Consider the following 26,276-nt stretch of genomic DNA (forward strand, 5'->3'; position numbering starts at 1 on the left):
CTTTTCATCTGGTATTATTTTTGTCTCTTCCCCCTCTTCTGTTGGTATTCTTCAGCCAAAACTGTAAGATATGTTTGATTTGTGTACTGAGTAGTTTTCAGCAGTTTCAAATTACCGTTTAAATATTGCTGAAGTTTCGTGGCGGTTCTTTTTACCTTAATTAAAAGTTTTAGTAATTTTTGACTTCAGCTCTTTTCATATTACAATGGGACAACTTTTCTAAATGAAGACATTGAAAGAATACAGAATTTTTTTCTTTTTATCTTTTATTTACTTGGGAATGTAAGATGTTCCAGTTTCACACCAGCATGGTAGTTTTGAGATAGCTATTTGTATGTCAATATACGCTGATGTTTAGAAGCAATCTTCAGATGTGAAATTTTCTTTTTTTTTTTTCCCCCTGCTTTTTGGCACATAAATTGGATATTTCATCTGAAGTGGATAAGTACAACAGTGACAAATACATGGAATAATAAAGAAGACCTTGCTCTCGAATCCAAGGAACTTGGCTAATACTGCATCTGGCCATATGAAAACTTCAAAACAAATATGGGTAGCTGACTTCAAATAACTCTATGTCAAATAGTCACAGGTTAAGTATCTTCAAAGAACTTGGATATTTCAGAGGATACAAAATAAAAAAACAAACTGGAAAACATAAAGCTTATAGAGGAAAAACCAACACCTTCCTGCGCAGTCCTCTTGGAATTTGTAAGTACTCTTACAGTGAGCAAATTAGATACTCATTTGTAATCTGTAATAAGAGTCAAATTGATCTTTCGTTACTCTTGGAAACCTTTCAGTTTCTTGGAAAAATTTGCTTCTGATTCAGTTTCTGGATAGTCTGAAAATGGCCATTAGGTATATAGTAAACTGAAAAGAAAAGATTTTAAGGCTTACAATGTTTCAAACTTATTAGAGCCTTAAGTTAAAAGGTTTTGTATTTTTAAAGTTGAAAAACTTAAGTAATCACTTTAGACTTTATGAATAACAGAAGAGTAGAAACAGGGAAAACCCTAGCCATGTTTGGTTGGGTTTACGCTCTAAATGCCTTGAGTTTTGATTGCTAACATCCTACTGTGCTGTGAGCTTAGACTGCATTACTAAACATGAAGTGTAGAGCTCTCCTACGAAGTAGTGCAAGTTCGGCTTTTACGTCTGATATTAGGACATAGCTTGTTTTTAGGCACAGTTATTTTAAAACTTTACAAACATGGTTTTGAAATTTTATTGAAGCAGTTTGTACTTCACATTCTTCAGCAAAATAAAAATTACTGGAAAAAAGCAGGACCTGAGCAAGTTTTAAAGATGAGTAGTTTAAAAAGCTAGCATGATGATTTTACACACACACACACACACACACACACACACACACACACACACACACACACACACACACCCCTCCCTAACACCCCCGCCCCCCCAGGAATAATGTGCAGGCTTAAGTTCAAAGAAAGTTTTTTTTTTTAAGTTGTGAATATTGGTTGCTCTAGTTGAATTCTTTTTAACAAGTGTATGACTTTTTAGTGATAACTGTATTTTAAAGATTTTAATTATTTATTGCATGTGCGGGGAGGAGGTGGTGGTGGTTAGAGGGGTATCAGATCCCCTGGAGCTGGAGTTACAGGCAGTTGTGAACTGCCTGTTTAGGGTGCTGGGAATTGAACTCCAGTCATTTGCAAGAACAGTATGTGTGTGCTCTTAAGCACGGAGCCGTCTCCAACCCTGAATATTTTTTATTTGCTATTAGTTACTACATTTAATTTTTCCATGAGTTGGGGCATTCCAGTGTGTTTAAACAAAAATCACTAAAGTGCATTTTCACACAATTATTAAATAGATTGATATAGCTTACTTTAGCTTATTTTATCTATTGCCTTTTCTGAGGTAGAAAATTGTACTTTTCAACACTTTTTCTAAGGTTTGCTAACTACTACACAACTCCCCACCTTTCTAACCTGTTGAATTTTGATCCTTTAAAGAAGTCATCTAAATGAAAGTTGGTATTTTGATATTCATGTTTTAACATTTATTTTCTGCTCTGAAGTTGAAATTAGAATTCAGTTCCTTATGTTCTAACAGACTGTATTACATGTGTTTTCTGTGTTAAAAGATCTTTAGTAGTTCTTAAAAAAAAAAAAAAGTGAGGCGTTTATGTATTGAAAGTAGCCTGGAATGTGGGGTCCTCCTGACTTAACTGCAGTGCTAAAATTCAAACACCTGTATGTTGCCAAGCCAGGCCTTGTGTACAGTATTTTATTGGTTTTTTTAATCTTAATTTATGTAAAAGCTGATGGGACCATTCATCTTACTACTTGGAGAGCCTGTATTCCATGCATTCTTTTTTGGGGGTGGGGGTAGGTGTAGGGTGTTTCAGGACAGGCTTTGTATAGCCTTGGCTGTCCTGGACTCCCTTTGTAGACTACTAGGCTGGCCTTGAACTGACGTAGATCTACCTGCCTCTGCCTGCCTCCCGAGTGCTGGGATTACAGGTGTGTGCCACCATGCCCGGATCCATGCATTCTTATTGGCTTTTCAAATTACTTATATATAAAAGTATATTTAATGAAATTAAGACATTTACTAGGTCTGGAGTGGTGTTGTGAGCCTTTCTTTCCAGCATTCAGAAAACGGGCAGATCTGGTCTACATAGTTTCAGACCAGTCAAGCTAAAAAAAAAAGTTGCAGGTGGAGAAGACAAAACAAAAACAAACAAAACAAACAAACAAAAGAAGAAGAAAAAGAAAAAGAAACGAAAACTACCCAGCAGAAATTGAACCGAGGGGCTGAAGAGATGGCTTAGAGGTTAAGAATACTGGCTGTTCTTCCAAAGATCGTGAGTTCAATTCCCAGCAACCACATCGTAGCTCACAGCCAACTACAATTAGGTCTTGTGCCCTCGTCTGATGTGCAGGCACACATGTAGGCAGAATACTGTATAAATACTAAATAAATGAATACATCTTAAAAAAAAAAACAACTGAGGTCACCTTTCCTTTTTTTTGTTTTTGTTTTTTGTTTTTTCTTTTTTTTTTTTGAGACAGGGTTTCTCTGTGTAGCCTTGGCTGTCCTGGACTCACTTTGTAGGCCAGGCTGGCCTCGAACTCACAGCGATCCGCCTGCCTCTGCCTCCCGAGTGCTGTCCTAACCTTTATTCATAGAAAATAACCACATTTGTTTTCTTGTGACCCTTGTGATGTTGACATTTTCAGTGTGGTATCAGGGTAAGTCACTACAGAAATTAGCTTTGAACACTTGACGCCCTGAGTAGTGAGCTTGTTTGCAGCAGTTGTTCAACAGCTGGTGCCCTGTGCTGCTGCACCCCTTTAGTCACAGCACGCGGCCTCACAGTGCATCTCTTGAGTTCCAGGACAGCCAAGACCACATAGAAACTAGTCTCAAAAGACAAAAGCCCAGAGGTATGTACTTTAAAAAAGATCTGTAAAGTGTGTGTCAGTGCCTGTGCAGGCCAGAAGAGGGTGTCAGAGCCCCCTAGAGTTGGAGTTACAGGCGGTTGTAAGCTGCTCCACATGGGTGCTGGAAACCATAACAGGTTCTCTGGAAGAGCAGCCAGTGCTACTAGTCCCTAAGCCATTTCTCCAGCCCATGAATTTTCTGAGACAGGGTCTCATGAAGTCCAGGCTGGCTTCAAAACCATAAATGACCTTAGACTTCTGATCTCTTGCTTCTGCCTCTGCAGAGCTGAAATTATAGGCATACCCCTCCACTACCACTACAGGGAAGAGTTCTATGGCTTTGGGCAAGCTAAAGTGCTCTACCAGCTGAGCTCCATCTCCACCCCATCTGAATATTTTAACAGTTTTTCAGTGTTTCCTGGAGATAACTGTATAGTATCACTAGTTACTAATTAGAGCACTTCTAGGACTGCGTCTCTACTTCACTTTTGTAGATTCTCTTACTCTTGTCCTAATGAGCTTTTTCAATAATTACAATAGCTACCAGCTAATAGATTATGGTGTCATGTGTTTTACTACATATTTTACATGACATCCATTCTCTGATGTTTTTATTTTCCAAAACAGGGTTTCTCTGTAGCCCTGGCTGTCCTGGACTGCTGTATACCAAGCTGGTCTCAAACTCACAAAGATTAGCCTGCCTCTGTCTCCCAGCATGCACCACCACTGCCTGGCAGGATGTCCATTTTTGTTTGTTTGTTTGTTTTTTCACTTTTGTAGACCAGGCTGGCCTCGAACTCATAGCAATCCTGCCTCTGCCTCCGGAGTGCTGGGATAAAGGCATGTGCCACCACTCCCTGCTTTTACTTTACTTCTTAGGACACACAGCTTTGCTTCCCCATTTCAAATTTTCATTTGCTATCCTAGGATTCCCCCCCCCCCCCCCAGGGTTTCTCTGTGTCTTGACTGCCTGGACTCAGTTTGTAGACCAGGCTGCCCTTGAACTCACAGTGATCCGCCTGCCTCTGCCTCTTTTTTTTTTAAAGCAGCTAACTTGCTTTTCATCCAATTCTGTAAAAAGTCTCATAAACCTCCCTAGACATGGGTTATCGGGAACAACTTAGCTGATGTTCTGGCTCCTTTTTGGTCTTTCACTAAATAGCTGTCAATATCAGCTAGGGCCATAATCCACTTGGATCTCCTAAAGCAGGTGGTCTAAGATGAAGGAAAGCTGCAATACCTCTTATGCCTGAGATTTAACCGCTTCCTGTCTATTTAAATGTCTCTTAAGTTTATTAATTTAAGAGAAGGGATGTAAAAAGGACTCCAACTCATACCTTCATCAAAAGATTTATATATCTGTAGAGTACATATGGGTAGAAGTCTTTTCACATAAATGGTCAAAATCTTTGTCCTATGAAAGCAGAATGGGCTGTTACATAGTTTTTGGGAGAGTATATTCTGTATTTGTATGGACTCAGCAGGCTTACTACCCACCTGTTGTATGACTTGAGGGAAAGTATTTTTTTTTTTTTTAGGATGCTGTATTAAGGGGTGAGCCTAGAGAATCACATTCTATCTAGTCAAGTGCTTTATTGCTGAGCTGTAACCCCAGGTGTTTATTGTTTATGTTTTTCACTGGTCTTTCAGTTAGCATAATAAATGAACTAAAAAGAAGGAGTTGTGTTTTTCTATTTTTTCATTAAAAAAGTTTTTGAAATGGTCTCTGTGTGTAACGGCCGAGGCTGTCCTAAACCTACTTTGTAGACTTCGCTGATCTTGAACTCAGAGATTTGCCCGCCTCCTCCTCCCAAGTGCTGAGATTACAGGCCTATGAAACCATGCCTGGCAGATTGTTTCTGTTTTTGTTTTTAGTTTTTATTTTATTTATTTATCTATTTATTTTTGGTTTTTCAAGACAGGGTTTCCCTGGCTGTCTTGGACTTGATTTGTAGGCCAGGCTAGCCTCGAATTCTCAAGTTCTGGGATTAAAGGCATGGGCTTGTTTTTAGATTTATTTATTATATATACAGTGCTCTGCCTGCATATACACCTGCAGGCCAGGAGAGAGGGCACCATCACATTATAGATGGTTGTGAACCACCATGTGGTTGCAGGAAATTGAATCCAGGACCTCTGGAAAAGCAGTCAGTACTCTTCAACTTCTGAGCCATCTGTCCAGCCCCAAATTTTATTTGTTTTAGTTTTTCGAGAGAAGGTTTCTCTGTAGTCTTGGCTATCCTGAACTTACTTTAGACCAGGCTGACCTCTAACTCACAGAGATCCACCTGCCTCTGCCTCCCTGGTGCTGAGATTGAAGACGTGTGCCAACACATCCGGCTCCAAATTTTGTTTTTTATATGTATGAGTTTTTGCCTGAATATTTTTATGTGCACCATACAGTATTTGTGCCTGATGAAAAGCGGGCATTGTATCCTCTGGAACTGGAGTTAGTTACAGATACTTGTAAACTGCCATGTGAGTGCTAGGAGCTGAAAACCCAGGTCTTGTGGAAAGACCATCCAGTGCTCTTAATCACAAACTCTCTAGTCCCTTCCTCATTAACATTTTTAGGTTTTTCCGGACAGGGTCTCTTGTAGCCTTGGCTATCCTGGAATTCACTTTGTAGAACAGGCTGACCCCCACTCACCAGATGCAGTTGCCTCAGCCTCCTGAGTGCAGAGATTGAAGGTGTGCACCGCCACCACTCTAATTAAAAAAAAAAAAAAATCATTTGTGTATGTGCATGCTAGAGGCCAGAGGCACCAGGTCCCATGGAGCTGGAGTTATAGGTAGTTGTGAGGTGCCTGATGTGGGTGCTGGGAAAACCTGTCCTTTATAGCAGCAAGGGCTCTTAACCACTGGCTATCTCTCCAGCCCCTGGTTGTCTGCTTGCATTTTCCTCCCTCCTCCCACCCCAGGGCTTTTCTGTGTAGCCTTGGTTAATCTGGACTCTCTTTGTAAACCAGGCCGGTCTCGAACCCACAGAGATCTGTGTACCTCTGCCTCTGAGTGCTGGGGATTAAAGGTGTGTACCACCACACCACACCGGACATTTAAAAATTTTTTTTGGTTTCTTTGTGGCCTTGCCTGTCCTGGATTCACTTTGTAGACAAGGCTGGCCTTGAACTCACAGGAATCCACCTGCCTTTGCCTCTTGAGTGCTGAGATTACACCAGCTAGTTGTCAATGTAAACTGTAATTTTTATATGCATTCAAATAATGACTAATAGGATTTGTATATCTTCAGAGAAGTATTTAAATACTTGGCACTGCTGTCCTTCCCTCCCCCTTCTCCTCTTTACCGTTTCCCCTCCTCCTTGCCTAGCCTGGCTTGAAATTTACCATCCTCTTGCTTCAGCCTCCCTAGTGCTAAGATCACAGGCATATTTCACCATACCTGGCATTGTTTATTAAAACTTAGTTGTTGTAGTCAGTCCTATATTTTAGATATTAACCCTGATTATAATGAGTGAATCTTTTGAGATAGGCTCTTACCACCTATCCCATGCTGGCCTTGAACTCTGATTTTTTTTTTCTCCTTGCCTGAGACTGGTGAATGTTGAGATTACAAGGTGGTCTACCACCATTTTCACCAGCGAATTAATCCTAACAACTAATACTTAAAAAAAAAAAAAACTAATACTTAAAAAAAAAATCAGTGTTTATAGCATGTTCTAGGCTATTCTGAGCCTTTTAAGTTTTAGTCCTCATAGGCACCCTGTATGGGAAGGGTTGAGAAAATGTTGGCACAGGGATTTTAATCATTTTGCCAAGGTTATACAAGTAGTGCTTCTTTTTTTCTTTTTTCTTTTTTTGGTTTCTTTGAGACAAGGTCTCTCTGTGAAGCCTTGGCTGTCCTGGACTCGCTTTGTAGATCAGGCTGGCCTCGAGCTCACAGTGATCCGCCTGCCTCTGCCTCCCAAGTGCTGGGAATAAAGGTGTGTACCACCACGCCCAGCTAGTGTTTCTTTTTAATTCATATTTCTGTATCAAGGCTTAAAGTTAGTTTTTAAGGTGTTAATGAGAAAGTAAAATACTCTTCTGCTTCAGAAGATATTTTCATCTGGGGAAGCAAGTAAATTTTTTTTTCCTAGGTGAAGATAATATAGTTGCAGGTTGATAATCCTCATTCAGTAACATGTGCACTCTGCAAGAGCAGCAAGTGCGCTTAACCTCTCAGCCATGTCTCCTAGCCAAGCATAACTAATTCTTATTGTCATTGTGAACATTAACTAAAGTGAGGTATCTAAAATTAGCCACACAAATTCAGCCCAGGATTAAGTAATTTACCTTAGGGGTTAAGTGACAAAACCAGAATTTTCTGTTGGTTTTTGTTTTCTTTCCCTTTTTTCCCCCTCCCCCCTCTCTAAATAGTATCAGCTGTCCAGGACTACCTGGTACTGGTGGGATTTATTTATTTATTTTTTGGGGGGGAGACAGGGTTTGCTTTGGCTGGTCTGGACTCGCTTTGTAGACCAGGCTGGCCTGGAGCGCACATCGATCCTCCTGCCTCCTGAGTGTGGGGATTAAAGGGGTGCACCACCATAGCCCCATGACATGGCTACAAGAACCGATTTCAACTTGTGATTTGACTAAGACATTTGAAGAGAGGAAAAGGCTGATTTTTTAAAAAAATTTATTTTTATTAATTTATTCAGGTAACAACTCAGTTGTTATCCCATCACTTATATCCTCCCATTCCTCCCTTCCACCCTCTCTCTTTCACTCTATTCTCCTCCCTTAGGTCTAAGACCAAGGGAGGACCTCCTCTTCCACTATATGGTCATAGGCTATCAAGTCTTATCTTGGTAGCCTAAAAAGCCTGATTTTTAAAAATATTTGTATATATCAGAGTTTACTCCCTAACCTAACCTTTCCAAGAGTAAGCCTGACAGTGTGGCTCACACAGGACAGTGACCCAAATGAGAGACAAACCCATCTGACACTTGTTTCAGCTGTTCTGCTGTTACCTTTCCTTTCCGGAATTCCTATTTTGATAAAAGGGCTGAATTAAAAATATTTCTAATAAACTGAAGGAAAAGAAAGTATGTACTGGCCTGGCATGTTGGTGTATGCCTTTAATCCCAGCACTCAGGAGGATGGCTGGGAATTTGAGGCCAGCCTGCTCTACAAAGGACAGCCAAAGCTACACAGAGCAGCCTTGTCTCAAAAAGCAAAAATAAACAAACAAAAAATACTGAACACAAACTTCTGACATAGTTATCAATTAAAAAAAAAAAAACCCACTAACTTAAAAGGTACAAAAGAGGAAAAAAACCGTGAATTACAGAAAGGTAAATTTATTTAATGAAGAACTAACCAGAGGCAGTGACACTGGCCATTAATCCCAGTACTGGGAAGCAGAGGTAGGTGCATCTCTGTGAGTACAAGGCCAGCCTGGTCTACAAAGCGAGTCTAGGACAGCCAGGGCTGTTACACAGAGAAACCCTGTCTTGGGGTGGAGGGAGAAAAACTAGAATAAAAATCAGCAAATACACACCTTCCCCAAGCCTCCACCTCTCCCCAAAGCTTGTTTTCTTTTGAGTTAGTGGGGCTGGGGATCGAATTCTGCCAAGTGTAATTTCTGTTTCAATAAACACAGTGTCCCAGTAGTGGCTCTTATCCCTTACTTTTCTGGCCCACTAGAACTCTGTTTAGAGATCTTTTGCTGTGTTCCTCCCCTTTTCCCTCCTTCTCTCCTTCCCTTCTCTCTCCATTTCTCTCTTCTCCCTTTTTCCTCTTCCCCTGCCTCCTGCCTTCCCTTCTTCCTCCTTTCCTCTCTTCCTCCCTCTCTTGAAGAACAGGGCTCCACGTTGTAACCCATGCTAGCCCTGAGCTTGTATAGCTCAGCTTCCCAAGTTCTAGGTGTACACACAAGTGTTTATCATGCCTAGGTGTATTTCATGTATTTTTGGAGCTGTAGATGGAGCTTAGGGCAAGACAAAAAGGAAAGCACCTAGGGAAGCTTACACTACTGAACTATATCTTAGTCCTGTAAGTCCTTTTGAAAGTCACCTGTTAGACTTTTGTTGTGATAAAAAACCTCAAAGGCTGTGTGAGGTGGCACATGCCCATGATCCCAGCATTCAGGGAGGCAGAGGTGGGCAGATCTCTTGAGTTTGAGGCCAGCCTGGTCTACAAAGTGAGTCCAGAATAGCCAAGGCTACACAGAGGAACCCGGTCTCAAAAACAAAAACAAAAACAACAAACACCAAAACCATTAAAACAAACAACCGTCAAACCATTTCAAATAGGGAAAGAGTTATTGTAGTCTGTATCTTCAGTCCATCATGGTGCAAAGTGTAGCTCAGAGGGAGCACATAGGAAGCAGAGAGAGGGTACCAGAGAATGCTTGCACTAGTTAACTCCACTGACTTTTTAAAAAAATCCCCCTCCCTTCTTTAATTCCATTTGGGCATCACCTATATTCAAGGTAGACCCTTCCCTTCTCTGTGGAAGTGCACAGTGTTTTTTAATCACTTAGGCTCTTTTCAGTCCAGTTTAGTTGATAGAATTAACAATTATACTTTGAAGTAGAATACCTCTTTTCATATTAGATCAAAATAATATATACTTTCTTAAACATTTTAAATTATTTTGGTTTTTCGAGACAGGGTTTCTCCGTGTAGCCTTGGCTGCCCTGGACTCACTTTAGACTAGGTTGGCCTGAACTCTGAGATCTGCCTGTCTCTGCCTCCCAAGTTCTGGGATTAAGGGTGTGCGCCATCACCGCCTGGCAAAATAATATATATTTATGATAAACAAGGTAAATGAGCGGATTTATAATAAAGAAATGCAAGCTGGGCGTGGTTGTGAACTACTGCCCAAGAATGTTAACTTGTTTTATTATAACTTAACTGTAAAGCACTGGTCTTTTATGTATATATAATAACATGCGTATTATGTAGTTTTGCTTTTTAGAGTGCCATGTCTGAACCTAGAAAAGTCTATCATTATTTCATTCCATCATAAAGTGTCTTCAACATTTTCGCATTAGTATGTATTCTAACTACTCAGTGCAAAATAAAATGGTGGTGTTTTTTTATACTGTGTTTATTGATTATTTGGGAATTTTATATCATGACCTCCAAGCACACTCACCTCCAATCCTCCTATGTCAGCCCCTCTGTTTCTGACTCTTCCCCCTCAAAGAAAAGAAAAAGATTCAAGACAGAACAAAAACCAAGTACAATTTCTCTTGCCCATATACTCACTGGAGCATGGTCACACTCCTGGTGGCCAGCCCCATAAAGAAAACGAGTCCTTTGCTACCTGCCCTCCAGCCAGAAGCCATTGGTTGTGGAGAGCTACATTTTAGTATCCTTATCACAATTATTAAAATCCTCTTCAATGGCTTTCTGTCTAGGCTGTTACTTTTTGGTGGTGTTGGTGGGTTGGTTAGGAGTTGTCAAGGAAGCCTTCTATGTTCCCCTTTCTCAATGGTGAGGCTGCAGTCATCAGTACCATATCACAAGTAGCTTCCTTGCCCTTTACAGTTATTGGAAGCACAGATCATGTTGGCAGAAGGGTCTTTAAGGCTATTTCATAAATTGTTGGAAAAGTATGTCCTAATCTTAAGCTAGAGTTCATTTAATAGTTAATTTATTAAACTTGCCAGCAGCCAGGCATGGTGGTGAGTTCTTACTATCCATGGACTTGAGGGGGTGGAGAAGGAGGAGGAGGAGGAGGAGGGAGGATCAGGAGTTCAGCTGTGTAGGCTAGTTTGTTCTATGTGAAATCTTCAAAACAACAAAAAACCAAAAAGCATCAAGTAAACCTCTCAATTTAAAACAAACACCCCTTTCTCAACAAAACCTTAAAAATTAGCAACTCAAATTGTTTCTGTGGTTTTAAAATTTTTTTATTTTTTAAATTTACCTACCTACACACCCACCAGTCCATCCATTTATTGTGTTGGTGGGTGTGAGTGCCACAGCATGTATGTGGAGGTCAAGGAACAACCTAGTTGAATTGCGCTCTCCCATGTGTCCTGGTAAATTAAGTCTGGTTTGACCCCTTTAACTTTACTATACTAACTCCTTGACTCTCAAATAACACTTCTTAAGCACTTGGGAGGCAGAGGCAGGCGGATCGCTGTGAGTTCGAGGCCAGCCTGGTCTACAAAGTGAGTCCAGGATGGCCAAGGCCACACAGAGAAACCCTGTCTCGAAAACCCCCCCAAAAAAAATCAAAGGTGTGCAGCGCCCCCCCCCCTATTTTTTGAGACAAGAGTTTCTCTTTGTAGTCTTGGCTGTCTTGGCCTAGTTTTGTAGACCAGGCCGGTTACTGGCCTCTGCCTCCTGAGTGCTGGGATTACAGGCACGTGCCACCACGCTTCCCAGGTGTATATACACACCAAACATTCTAATACAGTACTATAGAAAGATCTCTGTTGATTTGGTACATGATGAGGGATGGTGATAGGAAAAAGCAAGAAGTCATTTCCTGCAATCACACCATTATGTTTAAAAGCAGAAAACGTTTATCTAACATATGGTAACATTGTGTAGTCTGTATTTTTTTTTTTTTTTTTTCCTTCAAAACAGGGTTTCTCTGTGTAGCCTTGGCTGTCCTGGACTTGCTTTGTAGACCAGGCTGGCCTTGAACTCACAGAGATCCGCCAGCCTCAGCCTTGCAGAGCATTGGGATTACAGCCCGGGTCTGTTGCTTATTTTCATTGAGGTAAAAGTCACATTCTTAATTAACACTTAAGGTGCAGTTTTATTGACAATTTAGTTGTACGGCCATTATACAGTGGGAATTACATAATGTGTTAATCTTCCTAAAAGAAAATTTTATGTGGTTAGTACTTTCGATTTCATCCTTCCACCAGTTCTTGACCATCTTTTTCTCTTTGTATTTTGTTTTTGTTTTTTGTTTTTCAAGACTGGGTTTCTCTTGTAGTCCTTACTGTCCTGGACTTGCTTTATAGACCAGGCTGGCCTTGAACTCAGAGATCTGCCTGCCTCTGTCTCCCAAGTGTTGGGGTTACAGGCGTGTGCCACTATGCCTGCCTTTTTCTCTTTTTGCTATAGATTTCCTTCTTTTTTTTAAGATTTATTTACTTACAATGTATGTATATGAGTGCTGTATCTGCATGGAGGGCACCAAATTGTATTTTAGATGGTTGCTGGGAATTGAACTTAGGACCTCTGGAAGAGCAGCCAGTGCTTTTAACCACTGAGCCATCTCACTAGCCCCTAGATTTATTTCTTAAGAGATGTAATTGAAGCTGGGCATAGTGCACATGTTTTTAATTCCAGCACTCAGGAGGCAGAAGCAGGTGGATCTCTTGAGTTCAAGGCCAGCCTGGTCAACAAAGCGATTCTAGGACAGCCAAGGCTACTCAGAGAAACCCTGTCTCAAAAAACCTTAACAAACAGAGAGAGAGAGAGAGAGAGAGAGAGAGAGAGAGAGAGAGAGAGAGAGAGAGATGTAATTGGAATCACGTGATTTTGTGTATATGTTTGCCTTTTTTCTGATTAACGTGCTTCTTTGGGAGGGGGGTGCTGTTGAGATATTTTTCTGTGCAGCTCCAGTTGTAGCTTGAAACACTGTAGATGAGGCTTGCTTTGAAGTCAGTGATCTGCCTGCCTCTGCTCCTAAATGCTGGCATTATCAAGGCATTCACCATCCCTCCCAGCAAAGTTAGCTGTTTCATATTCATGGCATATACTAATCTTTACTTTTGTTTATGACTAACATTCCACTGTATGCCAATTTCTCTTATTCTTTTGTCTGTTTATGGACATTTGGGGGTGATTTTGCCTGTTGGTGATTGTGAAGTGCTGCTGCAAATATTGGTCTACAGGTTTGTAAGTATGCTTTTCAATTCTTTGAGTGTGTGGAATAAACCTATTGTGGATAATAGGGTAATTATGTATTTAACTTTCATGAAGGATTGCCAAGTACAGTCGATAGAGGTTGCGTGATTTTATCTTCACAATAGTAACATACAAGGGTTCCAGTTCTTTTTTTTTTTTTTTTTCTTTCTGGTTTTTCCAGACAGGGTTTCTCTGTAGCTTCGGCTGTCGTGGACTCTATAAACTCATAGAGACCCCGGCTGCCTTTGCTTCCCCTATTGCTAGGATTAGAGGTGTGCGCCACCATACCCGTCTCTGTTCCAGTTTCTTTCTTTCTTTCGTTCTTTTTTTTAAATACAGGATTTCTCTGTGTAGCCTGTCCAGGTTTCACTTTGTAGACCAGGATGGCCTCGAACTCACAGAGATCCACCTGCTTGGTATGTTGCAGTTTCTTTTCTTTTTTGACTTTTTGAGACAGGGTTTTTCTGTGTATCCTTGGCTGTCCTGGACACTCTTTGTAGACCAGGCTGGCCTGGAACTCTGCCTCCTGAGTGCTGGGATTACGGGCGTACGCCACCATGCTTGGCCTGTGTTCCAGTTTCTTAACATCTTCAATACCACTTTTTTTCTTTCCTACTTATAAAAAGATTATATGGCTATCCTAGTTGGTGGGTGTAAACTGGTATCTCATGGTAGTTTCAGCTACATTTCTCTAAAGAACATTTTTTTTTCATAATGCTTAGGACTTTTTTCTTTTTCTTTTTAAAATTTGAGTATTGGAACATTTGTAGCTCTTAGGGGGAAATAACTAGAAATATTTAGCTACCTATTTGCTTATCTTGAAGGAGTGTTTTCTTTTTGTTCCTGTGTTTCTTCCCTCCTTTCTTCCCTTCCTTCCTTTTTTGAGGCAAGGTCTTGGGTAGCCTCTGCTGTCCCTGTGGAGGCTGGCTTTAAACTTGTTGGTCCATCTGCTTTTGCCTCATGGGATTAAAAGCATATGCCACCATGCCCAGCTTTTGTTGCTGAATTTTAAGTTTTTTGTTTTTGCTTTTATTTTTTAAATCTTGATGCTAGACATGGCATGCACTCAGGGCCTTGATTGTTTACATCAGGTTCACATCACATTAGATAATCTTTATTTAGACCTTTTCCATTTCTAATTCTAGTTTATATACTTTTTCGTTATTCTTGTTTGCAATTGTATTTTAAGACTATGGCTAAGGGTCAAGAAGCTATATCTCCTTGTTTTCTTCTGAAAACTTTAAACTTTTTAGCTTAATTATCTTTTGTGTATGTATGTGTTCATGTGGGGAGTTAGAGGAGGATATCTTGGAGTGGATTCTAACCTTCCGTATATGAATCCTATAGAGCTGAAGTCATAAGGCTTGTTGACAAGTGCCTTTCCCTTTGTGCTACACTTCTCTCCCTTACTCCCCCCTCCCCTTTTTTGGTAAAGCTTAGCTTGTTTAGTAGTTGTTTGTACAATGTCTGAGTATTGTATTTGGTTGTTTATAATCCCAATATTAGGAAAGCTGAGGCAAGAGGATCAAAAGTGTGAGGCCTGCCTCACCTGTGCTATAAAGTGAAACTATCTCAAGCCAAGTAAAAAACAGAGGTTAAGAGCCACAAACCATCTATAATGAGACCTGCCCTCTTATGGCATGCAAGTGTACATGTAGGCAGAATACTGTATAAATAATAAATAAATATGCCTTTAAAAACACAAAACAATATAATAAAAACCAATTTATTTACTTGTTATTGAACTAGCTAGCCCCCCCCTTTTTTTTTTTTTGCTCTTTATTATGCTATTTACTAAAATAATGAGTTTTGTGCAAAGGAATATTATTCACAGTGTGGCCAGACTTGGAGGTTTAAATCTAAAATGTGACTGAGGACAGCTTTTAAGAGTATTTATGGGGCCGGGCGTGGTGGGGCACGCCTTTAATCCCAGCACCTGGGAGGTAGGGGCTGGCGGATCTCTGAGTTTGAGGCCAGCCTGGTCTACAAAGCGAGTCCAGAACAGCCAAGGCTGCACAGAGAAACTCTGTCGTGAAAAACAAAAACAAAAACAAAAAGAGTATTTATGGGATCAAGGAACTCTGGGTGATTTGAGGTACAGAGAGGGAGGGGTGGTTGGAGATTAAGAAAGCAGTGGTTATGTGTGTATATATAGTCATACCTTATACATAGACACCAAGTACAGAAAGTGGAGATTTTTCTCTCTAATGTTAACAAAAATATTAGTCATCAGGCACTGTTGTAGGTCAAAGTGAAAGGTCAGTGGCATTGAATGATTTATGCTGTCTTGAAATTGCTAAAACTTGTTGCTAAAACTGATTAGGCAGTTAGTATCCTGCCAGCACGTTAGAGACATTAAGTATAGCAAAGCTCATGAAACTATTGCTTGGTTAGATGACTTCTAATATTGCCTGTAAAACGTGATCAAAAGCAAGTGAAGCTAGAGGGACTAATTTGGTTTTTCTCTTAGTTTCATGACCTTTATAATAGCCTTTCATCTGGAGTTCTTGTGTTATGTCCTACATATATTTTTCCTATTTATATTTTATTTATTTATTTATCTATTGATTGATTGAGACATAGTTTCTCTGTATAGCCTCGGTTGCCCTGGAACTCGCTCTGTTGACCAGACTGGATTCAAATTCAGATCTACCTGCCTTTGCCTCTTGACTGCTGGGATTAAAGTTGTACATTATCAGTGCTGGCTGCTGTTACACTTGTCTTGTTATCTGCACATTGGCAGTTAATTATTTTAAAAATCTTTTTGGGGTGTGGCTAAGAATATATTATAGAGCCGGAGAGATGCTGTAGTGGTTAAGAGCGCTTGGCTGTATTTCCAGAGGTCCTAGGTTCTATTTCCAGCACGTATGGGGTGGCTCACAACCATCTGCAACTCTAGTCCCAAGGTATCTGGTCATTGTTATTTATTTATTTGTCTTTTGAGATGTCTCTATGTAGCCACAGCTGTTCTGGAACTTGCTAGACAGATCAGGCTGCCTTTGAGTGCTGGGCTTAAATGCATGAGCCATAGTGCTCAGGCAGTTGTAATTTAAAGGAGATACAGCATTAGGATATCATTTTGGCCAGAAACTGCAGGTGTAATTTTTTTCCATTCTTATATGACAGGGACTTGCCATGAGGTGTTGAAGCCTTGTTTCACTGCGTTGGAGAGACTGGACCTAAATGGCGCAGCATGACTTTGCTCCAGCCTGGCTTAATTTTCCTACCCCGCCATCATCAACAAAGGTACTTTTCCCCCCTGCATCTTTCTGTGCCTTTCTATCTGCCTCTAGTTTGCTTATGTTCTACACAAATGTCCCCACAGTGTGAAGGTACAGTGGGGGGTGGCTCAGGGAGGAGTCCTTCTCTAACTTGCATAAGGGCCTGGGTTTAAGTGACAATATAAGGAGAAAAGTGAACACAGTTTTTGTTTTTTTAGTGTAGAGTTTATATCTTTGAACTTCATGTGTTACTGCCTTAAAATAATTTTTATTTCTTTGATGCTAAGTAGTAATGGTACTGTAAAGTTTGCAGAGTACTTTGCCAAATATATAATTTGATCATAATTTTATAAATGTTATGTTTTAGATTTATTCCTACTTCTTCCATGGATTTTAATTATTGACCTCTGTAATTGACAGAAGGAAAGTGAAATGATTGTATTCCAGGGTAAAGGACTTGGGCACAGTCAATCAGGCCCATGACTCTGATGAAGCTTTTTTTTTTAAAAAAAGCTTCTGTATTGCATACTGATTTCTCTGTAAAGCTGTCTGCCTCATTTGATGTCACAACTCTTTGCTAGGCTTCATTAATTGATTGTTGGGTGCTATGGTTTCCCCTCTGCGCGCCCCTCCCCCCACAAAGGCCTGGGGGATTAAACAGCTCCTTGGCCTGACACAATTTAATTAGATAAAGGGTGGTTTTTGAGGCCAGTCTTTGAGGTTTGTTCTGACCATAGAAAGAAATCGCTTCTTAGTTGTTTACCCGGTTTTCTCTGTGCTGTCTGGCTTTCTGATTTAGCTTATTGCATTGTTTTTTTGTTTTTGAGACAGGGTTTCTCTGTGCCTTGGCTGTCCTGGACTCACTTTGTAGACCAGGCTGGCCTTGAACTCAAAGAGATCCACCTGCCTCTACCTCCCCAGTGCTGGGATCACAGGCATGCACCACCACTCAGGGCCTGATTTTTTTTTTTTTTTCCTTAAATACCCTTTCAACTTATTTTTCATTATTTAAAAAAAAAAATCACTAATCTTAGATTTGTTTGTAATTAACTGCTTGTTCTCTAATCTTGTCTTGAATAAGTAAATAAACAGTATTATTCTTTAGTTTAGTATAATGATAGCCCTCAGTTTTTCTTTGGAATGATACACAGATAGATGGATTGAGGTTGAGAATGTTAGTAAGTGCACCCGTGTGCCTTTCAAAGCTATGTAGTTGTTTAGCCCCATCATGTGGTCAAAATATAAATTACATGCATCTGATTATGCTTGTGCCTTAGGGTAGTTTACTAAGTGTTTTTGCATTTACCTAAATCTAAAACAAGTTTCATTTGCCTTTGTGTACTAGTACACAATTTTATGGTGGTTCTTTTTTTAAGCAGTTGCTTTAATTTTATTCTGAATTATTCTGCTAATATTTATTTATTTGTTTATTTTGATTTTTCGAGACAGGGTTTCTCTGTGTAGCCTTGGCCATCCTGGACTCACTTTGTAGACCAGGCTGGCCTTGAACTCACAGCGATCCGCCTGCCTCTGCCTCCCGAGTGCTGGGATTAAAGGCGTGCGCCACCATGCCCGGCTATTCTGCTAATTTTTAAAAACAACTTTATTGTATGTGTACCAGTATTTAGCCTGTATGTGTATCTGGGTACCATGTACATGCATGGTGTCTACAGAGGCCAGAAGAGGGGTATCCCATGCCGTGGAACTGGAGTTACAGATGGCTGAACTACTGTGTGGGTCTGCTGGAAGATGTGTGTGTGTGTGTGTGTGTGTATTTGTTTTCTCAACAGTGTGTGGGTGGCGGTCAGGATAACTTGTGGAATTGTTCTCTCTTACCATGATGGCTGAATGAGGATAAAAAGAGCCATTGTCTTATTGTAGTTTTTGAGACAGCAAACATCAATCATATTATATTTTAAAATAAATAAGGCAACGAGGCATTGTGGTGCATACCTTTAATCCTAGCATAGCAGGCAAAGGCAGAATAATGTCTTGAGTTTGGGGGCGTCTACATAGTGAGTTTCAGTACACGGTGATACTCTGTCGTAAAAGAAAATTTGAGGGAGTGGGAGGAAGAAGAGGATAACAGAAGAAACAGTAAGTTGTAGAGTCTGGACAATGAAAATCACTGGCTGAGGTTTGAGTTTGAGTTTTCATGTTGGGGCATAACAGTTCCATAGATTAGCAGGTTCTATTGATTATCTGTCCTCCTCCCCACCACAAAGACATGAAATATTTTCATAACCAGCTTTATAATAAACAAAATCCATTAATTGCCTAATGATGTATTTAAGGTTTAGAAACAGCAAGATTGAATTAAGATGTATGTTAATGCCAGTAACTTGGTTTTATTTTCTGCTTTAAATGCTAGCAATTAAATGCAGAATAATACACGATAACAGATTGTTTTTAGAATCTTAGTGAATATGGAAACCAAAAAAGTCATGCTATTACTGGGATCTAGGGATTCCAAATGATAGAAAAAGAATTTCTCTAAGATAAAGTAGGTAGAATGTAATTTTAATATTTTTGGGGTTTTTAGTTTTAGTTTAGTAATATTTCCATATGCGTGCATGTACTCACCAAATTTGGAATATTATGAATATTTATTTGTAGTTTTTTGTTTGTTTTGTTTTATTTATTTATTTCTGGTGAGACAGAGTTTCTCTGTGTAGCCTTGGCTGTCATGGAACAGGTTTGTAGACCAGGTTGGCCTAGATCTCTAAATTCACAGAGATCCACCTGCCTCTGCCCTCTTAAGTTCTGGTATTAGAGGTGTGTGTCACCAGGCCCGGCTCGTAGTTCTTGTTTTTGCTTTTGTTTTAAATACACTAATAATTAGAAATTATGGCCACATACCTTTCCAAACTAGTTTGTTATCCTAAAGCATTGTTTAGTTTCATGGAGCCTGTTAGTAACTAGCTTCATGTATTCAAGTAACATTAGTGTTGCCGTAAGTAAAAGAATGGCTTGTGTTGTATATCTGTCTCCAGATTGGCACTTTGGTCAGATTTCAAACCTTGTCTGTAACTAATAAAGTACTGAGGTCTCTATTGTCACTAAAACTGAGTACTCAATCCATTCTTTAATGGAAGTAGTAATTTAGAAGTAAAAGAAAGGAGCAGAGAGAAAGAAACAGCTTGTCAGCAATTTTCAATTCCCTTTTAAAAAAAAGATTTATTTATTATTATGTATACAGTGTTCTGTCTGTATGTGTCAGACAGAGGGTATCAGATTACATTGTAGATGGTTATGAGCTACCATGTGGTTGCTGGGAATTGAACTCAGGACCTGTGGAAGAGCAGGTGGTGCTTTTAACCACTGAGCTATTTCTCCAGCCCCAGTTCCCTTCTTATAACCTCATATGCAGTTAATACCTCTACTCTAAACTAATTGGTATTTTAAAGTTGACTTACATGTAGTCTATTTTCATTAATTGTAAAAACATTTGATTGTGTCATTTGAATATGGAAACTGGCCAATCCATCATAATTTTGTAGGCATGTCTGTTTTGTTTATACTCTTACCAGCCATCTTTAGTCTGTATTACTAAATTTTTTCTTTGTTAGTTTCACTTGGTTACAAAAATCCTATTCTGTTCTTGCCATTTTGTTGCATTTCTCTCTTTTCTCCCTCCTTTATTTTGGGTTCTGTTTTACGGGAGTCATACCCTATGGCAGCAGGAGTTGGAGACAGGCTGGTTGCATTCCACAGGCAGTCAAGTAGCAGAGAGTGACTGGGAAGTAGAGTTCTATGAAATTTCAAGTGGGTTGTACTGTGCCCCCTCCCTGCCCCCCCCCCCCCAGACATACAAGTAAGGCTTTCCTCTTTAAGGTTCCATAACTTCCAAACATTGCCACCAGCTGGCAACCAACTGTCCAAACATTCAAACTACAACATTCTTCTACTCAGGGTTACTGAACTCTGCACAGAGCCATCTCATGATGCAAAAGGCACGTGTTTCACCTTCTGAAGTTCCCAACACTAGTCACAAATCCAGTGTTTCTTCTGAGACTCAGCATAATCGTCCTTTAAAATAAGTTTCTTCAGTATATAATAGCACAAAGTAGGCATTTCGACGTTAAAAGAGGATGATTAGGGGCACATACCAAAGGTCAGACCAAAGCTAGTCCCAAACCCATAAGGGCAGTCCTGCAACTCTTGTGTTCAGCATCTGGGATTTACACGTAACTGGGCTCCAAAGGAAATGGGTAGCCCCACTGCTTCAGCTTTCCCTCTTGAGCTTTTCATATGTCTGAGAATAGCTTTTTGTAGCCTTTGCTTACTTTCTATGTTAGGGTATCCTTATTTGTACTATTGTGTCTCAAAATCAACGAATTTAACATCTTAAGGCCAACTCGATCTACCATGTCTAGGCCCAGTAAGGGTACACACTGAGACCTTGTCTCGAAAGAAAAGAAAGGAGGAAGGAAGAAAGGAGCGGACCCTACTATATACCCAGCTTACACATTTTCCCCCCTGATGACTATAAATCGATACATAAAAGTTAAAAGTTTTGAGCCGGGTGTGGAGGCACACGCCAGCAATCCCAGCACTCTGGAGGCAGAGGCCGGTGGATCTTTGTGAGTTTGAGGCTAGCCTGGTCTACAAAATGAGTCCAGAACAGCCAAGGCTACACAAGGAAACCCTGTCTCGAAAAACAAAACAAGCCAGAAGTCTTGGAATTTGATTGTGATATATATATAAAATTTACATATATATTCATTATAAATAGCTTGTACTTTGTAGTTCTAAATTTTGAAATTGGTTTTCTGTATTCTCTCTTGTACTTCATCCTTTATGAAGCGTCTAGGAAACTTAAAAAAAAAAAGTTTTACATTTTACAATTTCTTTCCTCCTCCTCCTCCTTCCTTCATCATCTTCTTTCTCTTCCTTCCTCCTTCCTTCTCCTTCCCCTCTTCCTCCTCCTTCTTCCTCCCTCTCCTCTCTTTTTCTTTCATTTTTTTCGAGACAGGGTTTCTCTGTGTACTGCCACTTGTCCTGGAACTTGATCTGTAGACCAGGCTGGCCTTGTATTTACAGAGCTCCACCTGTGCCTTTGCTTCCCAAATGCTGGGATTAAAGATCTGGGCCACCACACCCAGCTGACAATTTTTCTTGATGTAGAAGAAAAAGAATGAAAATGCTTACATCAAGTAGAGTGTAGTACAGAATATTATACTTTGTTACAAGAAAAATGCACCATATTTTAACTCTCTTTTCTTGGAGTATTGCATTGCTGCTATTACTATTGTTGGGAAAATAGATTAGTTCTTGAAATTTTCAGAAAACTATGCCTTTTTTCTGTAAAACAAAAGAGACCAAGAGTGTGATTGGGGGCACATACCAAAGATCAGACCAAATACCTTGGAAGTAACCATTTAAATTCTTAGAAATAAGTTGGTGTGTTACTAGTTTTAAAGTTAAGTTTAGGCTTAATAAATATTTATTTATTGCAGTCATCATTGAATTTTGAGAAGCATTCTGAAAACTTTTCATGGACAGAAAATCGTTATGATGTGAGTCGCCGACGACACAACTCTTCAGATGGCTTTGATTCTGGTATTGGACGTCCTAATGGAGGTAAAATTTTCTAGGAAATGAGAGAATTCATGATAATTTTTATATAATCTTTTTAGGATGTTTTGATTGCTATTTAATCTTTAAGTGTAACTGTCTTTGAATTTATATTACTTTACTGTTATCAAATAAAGGTAACTTTGGGAGGAAAGAAAAAAATGGATGGCGTACGCATGGCAGAAATGGTACAGAAAACATAAATCATCGAGGGGGATACCATGGTGGAAATTCGCGTTCTCGTAGCAGTATTTTCCATTCTGGAAAAAGCCAAGGACTACATGAAAACAACATCCCTGACAATGAGATGGGGAGGAAAGAAGACAAAAGAGAACGCAGACAGTTTGAGGCAGAGGACTTTGTAAGTTTCTCATAATTTTAATACACATGATGTTTCTGAAAAGTGCCATTTTAGTATTGAGGCACTCCTAGGTTCTTTTTTGTTTTGTTTTTGTTTTTAATTAGTCCAAGTAATTTCTATAGAGTCATCCTAATAGGTGCTTGTCCAGTTGTGGGCGCTTTGTATTGAATAAGGGTTTCATGCTTTACCTAGCCTGAGTTGAATTCAAACATTAGTCACTATTGCCTGGTTTTGTGTACTTTATTTTAAATCTCATATTTTATAAGGAGTCACAAACTTACTACCTTTTAGTTTGTGTATGTGCTCATGTGTGTGTTGGTGTAGGCCACAGTGTGTTTGTGGAGGTCAAGATAACTTTGACTCTTATTTTATTGAGACTGGGTCTCACTATGTAGCCCTGGACGGCCTAGAACTTGTCATGTAGACTAGGCTGCCAGTTCCAGAGACGATTAACTAAGGGGCAAAACTCAACCTGAATGGGAGTAGCATGAGACTCTTGGAGTCTAAATGGAATACAAGGAATTGAAGAAAGCTGATGCAGTTTCTTTGTTTTCTATACCTATGATAAGAATTTCTCTGTTCCACAATGACCTTCCTACTCCAGTGAACTGAGCTTTCTGAAACCATTTGATAAAATAAAAGTTTCCTCCCTTTGATTTTTTTTTTTTTTTTTTAGGGCATTTAGTCATGGCCACTAATACAATAAGCCTAACAAAAGGAGCCGGGTGTGATGGCTCATGCCTTAAAACATAGCAGGCAGGCGAATCTATGAGTTCTAGGCCAGCTTTGTCTACAAAGAGAGTCCAGGATGGCCAAGACTACACAGAGAAGAAAAAACTCTGTCTGTTTTGAGACAGGGTCTCACCATATAGCTCTTGCTACCCTAGAATTCACAGTATATTCCAGCCTGGCCTTGAACTCAGAGTCTGCCTCTGTCTTCCAAGTGCTGAGATTAAAGGCATGAGCTACCTGGCACAACCTCTAGAGGATAACTTTTTGGAGTTGGTTTTCCTTCTACAGTGTGTGTCCAGGTGATGGGTTGGACGGCAGATTCTTTTACCTCCTGAGCCATCTATCTCCTGCCCTTTTAGCCTTCATTGTCCTGGAATTGCTTTGTAAAACAGGCTGGCCTTGAACTTGCAGAGATCTGCCTGCCTCTGCCTTGCCTGAGTGCTAGTGTTGAACATTGTGTTTAAGGTACAGAAAAATGACTTGGTAAACATTACTTGGGTCTTGTTGTTTTGTGTCTTGTGTAGCCTAAGCTGGCCCCACACTTAATGTAGCTCAGGATACCCTTGAACTGATCCTTCTGCCTTCACTTCCCAAGTGCTGGGTTTGTAGGTGTGTACCACCATCCTTGGCTCTGATTCATTCCTGATAATTTAGAATTCACATGCACTTTTCTTTTTACATTACTATTTGAGTGGCTATATCAGTGTTTTGCTGTTCATGGCACACAGAATCTACAGTTACTAATATGATAGGTGAAGTGTTCTCATTGAGTTCTTATTCCTAGCAGGAAGACTCAAAAAATTAAATGAAAAATAAATTGTATTTTGTGTGGAATTTGAAAAGGAAATGACTGAGTAGCTCAGTTCCTTTGTTGGGGGAAATGAAGAGTCTTCTATGTAACATTGGATCTGAGCCTTGGCCAGAAGGAACAAGTCTTGGAAGCACTATGAAACTCAGACCCATAGAAACCAAAACAAGACCTGGGAGGAAGAATGGAGTAGTCTAGTGTAAAGGATTTTAGTTTCTAAATGTAATGCTTTGATTGGGACTTTTTATAACTGAAGATAAGGTATTTGGATATCTTTCGGCTGTTATTCCAGATAGCTAAGGGGGAAAATGGACAGATAGGACTAAGGCAGGAGAATGCTTAGGGAAAAGGAAGAATAAATGATTTGTTTTAGGTATTATTAACAAGTAACATTGGACATTTTTTATCTTTTTATAAAAAAATCCTTTTTAAAGATGTAGGTGTGTGTGTGTATTTATATGAATGCTCTGTGTGCATATACATCTGAAAGTTGTTAGAGGGCATCAGACTCCATTACAGATGGTTGTGAGCCACCATGTGTTTTCTGGGAATTGAACTCAGGACCTCAGGAAGAGCATCCAGTGCTCTTAATCAGCGAGCCAGCTCTCCGGCTCCCCTTACTGTTTGAATGCTCTGTTTTCCCACTTGATAATCACCAGAAAAATCAAACTGGGGACAGGTGTCCTCTCCCAGTGCATTAAATAGTGTAATGAGTAAAGTACATAGTAAGCACATTGTCAGCTCTTTAATTTTTTTAAATTTTTGGGATTATAATAAAATTATGTAATTTCTCCCTTCTTATCCTTTGTAAAACCACCTTGTCTCTTTAAATTTTGTTGAGCTTGCATGAAAAGAGACAGGTGTGGGTCAGGGAGGAAGACGGGAAGAGGGGTGGGAGAGAGGAAAGTAAGAGTCTCTAAATTGAGTCCATACATTGTTACTTGTACCATTTGTGCGAGACTAAATTGAATGGTCAGGCCGGAAAACGAACATAGTAAGCTAATGAAAACTAATGCAGCCCCAGCATGGTGGCAGAAGCAGGCTGATCTCTGAGTTTGAGGCCAGTCTGTTTCTCAGAGTGAGTTTCAGGTCAGTCAGGGCTACAGAGTGAGACTCTTGTTTCAGTTCTCCACCAAAAACAAAACACCCTACTGTAATTGCTCAATTGATGCTATTTTATTGTTCTCTTACCTCCTCCTGTCCTAATAATAATGGTAATTGTTTTTGTTTTTGTTTTTTTCTTTTTTCTTTCCGAGACAGGGTTTCTCTGTGTAGCCTTGGCTGTCCTGGACTCACTTTGTAGACCAGGCTGGCCTCGAACTCACAGCAATCCGCCTGCCTCTGCCTCCCGAGTGCTGGGATTAAAGGCGTGCTCCAACCACGCCCGGCAATAATGGTAATTGTTAATTGTAACTTTAGACCTGAGACACAGACATAGTTTATATAAAAATATATTTATATAAACTATATATATCAACCATATAGTCTACCATAGTATGTTGTTTTCTTTTTCTTTTTCTTTTCTTTTTTTGTTTCCTCAAGTCTCTCTGTGTTAGCCTAGGCTGTCCTGGACTCCCTTTGTAGACCAGGCTGGCCTTTAACTAACAGCGATTTGCCTGCTTCTGCCTCCCGAGTGCTGGGATTAAATGTGTGTGCCACCACCCCTGGCTCTACTTTTTAAATTTAAATAATTTATTCAGATAATGTTATCCCCTCACTTGTATCTTCTGTTTCCCCCTCCCTCCCTCATTTGCCCTGTCTGTGACAAAAGGGGACTTCCCCTTCCATATGGTCACGGCCTATCAGGTCTCATCTGGATAGCCTGCTTCCCTTCCTCTGAGTGCCACTAGGCCTCCCCACCAAAGGGAATTAATTGGTCAAATAGGGGCCACCAGAGTTCATGTCAGAGTCAGTCCTTACTCTCCACACAGCTGTGGAGAATGCGCTGTCCATTGGCTAGAGATCTAGTAGGGGGGCTAGGTTTACTGCATGCATTGTCTTTGGTTGGCACAGTAGTTTGTGCAGGCCCCCCTGGGTCCAGATCCATACAATAGTATGTTTAATGCTATAGTATAATTAAAAGGATATATAACTGTTTTCTGAGGAGGAATTACTTACACTGGTATACATACACTTTCTTTCTTTTTTTTTTTTTTTTAAAGACTTATTATGTATACAGCATTCTCCTGTACAGCAGAAGAGGGCACCAGATCTTGTTATAGATGGTTGTGAGGCACCATGTGGTTGCTGGGAATTGAACTTATGACCTTTGGAAGAACAGTCAGTGCTCTTAACCTCTGAGCCATCTCTCCAGCCCCCTGCATACACATTCTT

The 26,276-nt window shown here is 40.0% G+C and overlaps 1 protein-coding gene across 2 annotated transcripts in view; it reads left to right on the top strand.

Moving 5' to 3' along the window:
• Positions 1–404: 404 nt before the first annotated feature.
• Gpbp1 (GC-rich promoter binding protein 1) overlaps positions 405–26,276 on the top strand; it is a 51,012-nt gene continuing 25,140 nt past the window's right edge. For both annotated transcript variants that reach the window (XM_051172537.1, XM_051172538.1), the window contains exons 1-4: positions 405–711; positions 16,370–16,489; positions 21,924–22,047; positions 22,179–22,402. In XM_051172537.1, the coding sequence (XP_051028494.1) occupies positions 16,427–16,489; positions 21,924–22,047; positions 22,179–22,402 (411 nt within the window). In that variant the 5' untranslated portion in view covers positions 405–711; positions 16,370–16,426. The remainder of the gene's footprint in view (positions 712–16,369; positions 16,490–21,923; positions 22,048–22,178; positions 22,403–26,276) is intronic.

Source organism: Acomys russatus, chromosome 30 (assembly GCF_903995435.1).
Source record: "Acomys russatus chromosome 30, mAcoRus1.1, whole genome shotgun sequence".
NCBI classification, from domain to species: Eukaryota; Metazoa; Chordata; class Mammalia; order Rodentia; family Muridae; genus Acomys; species Acomys russatus.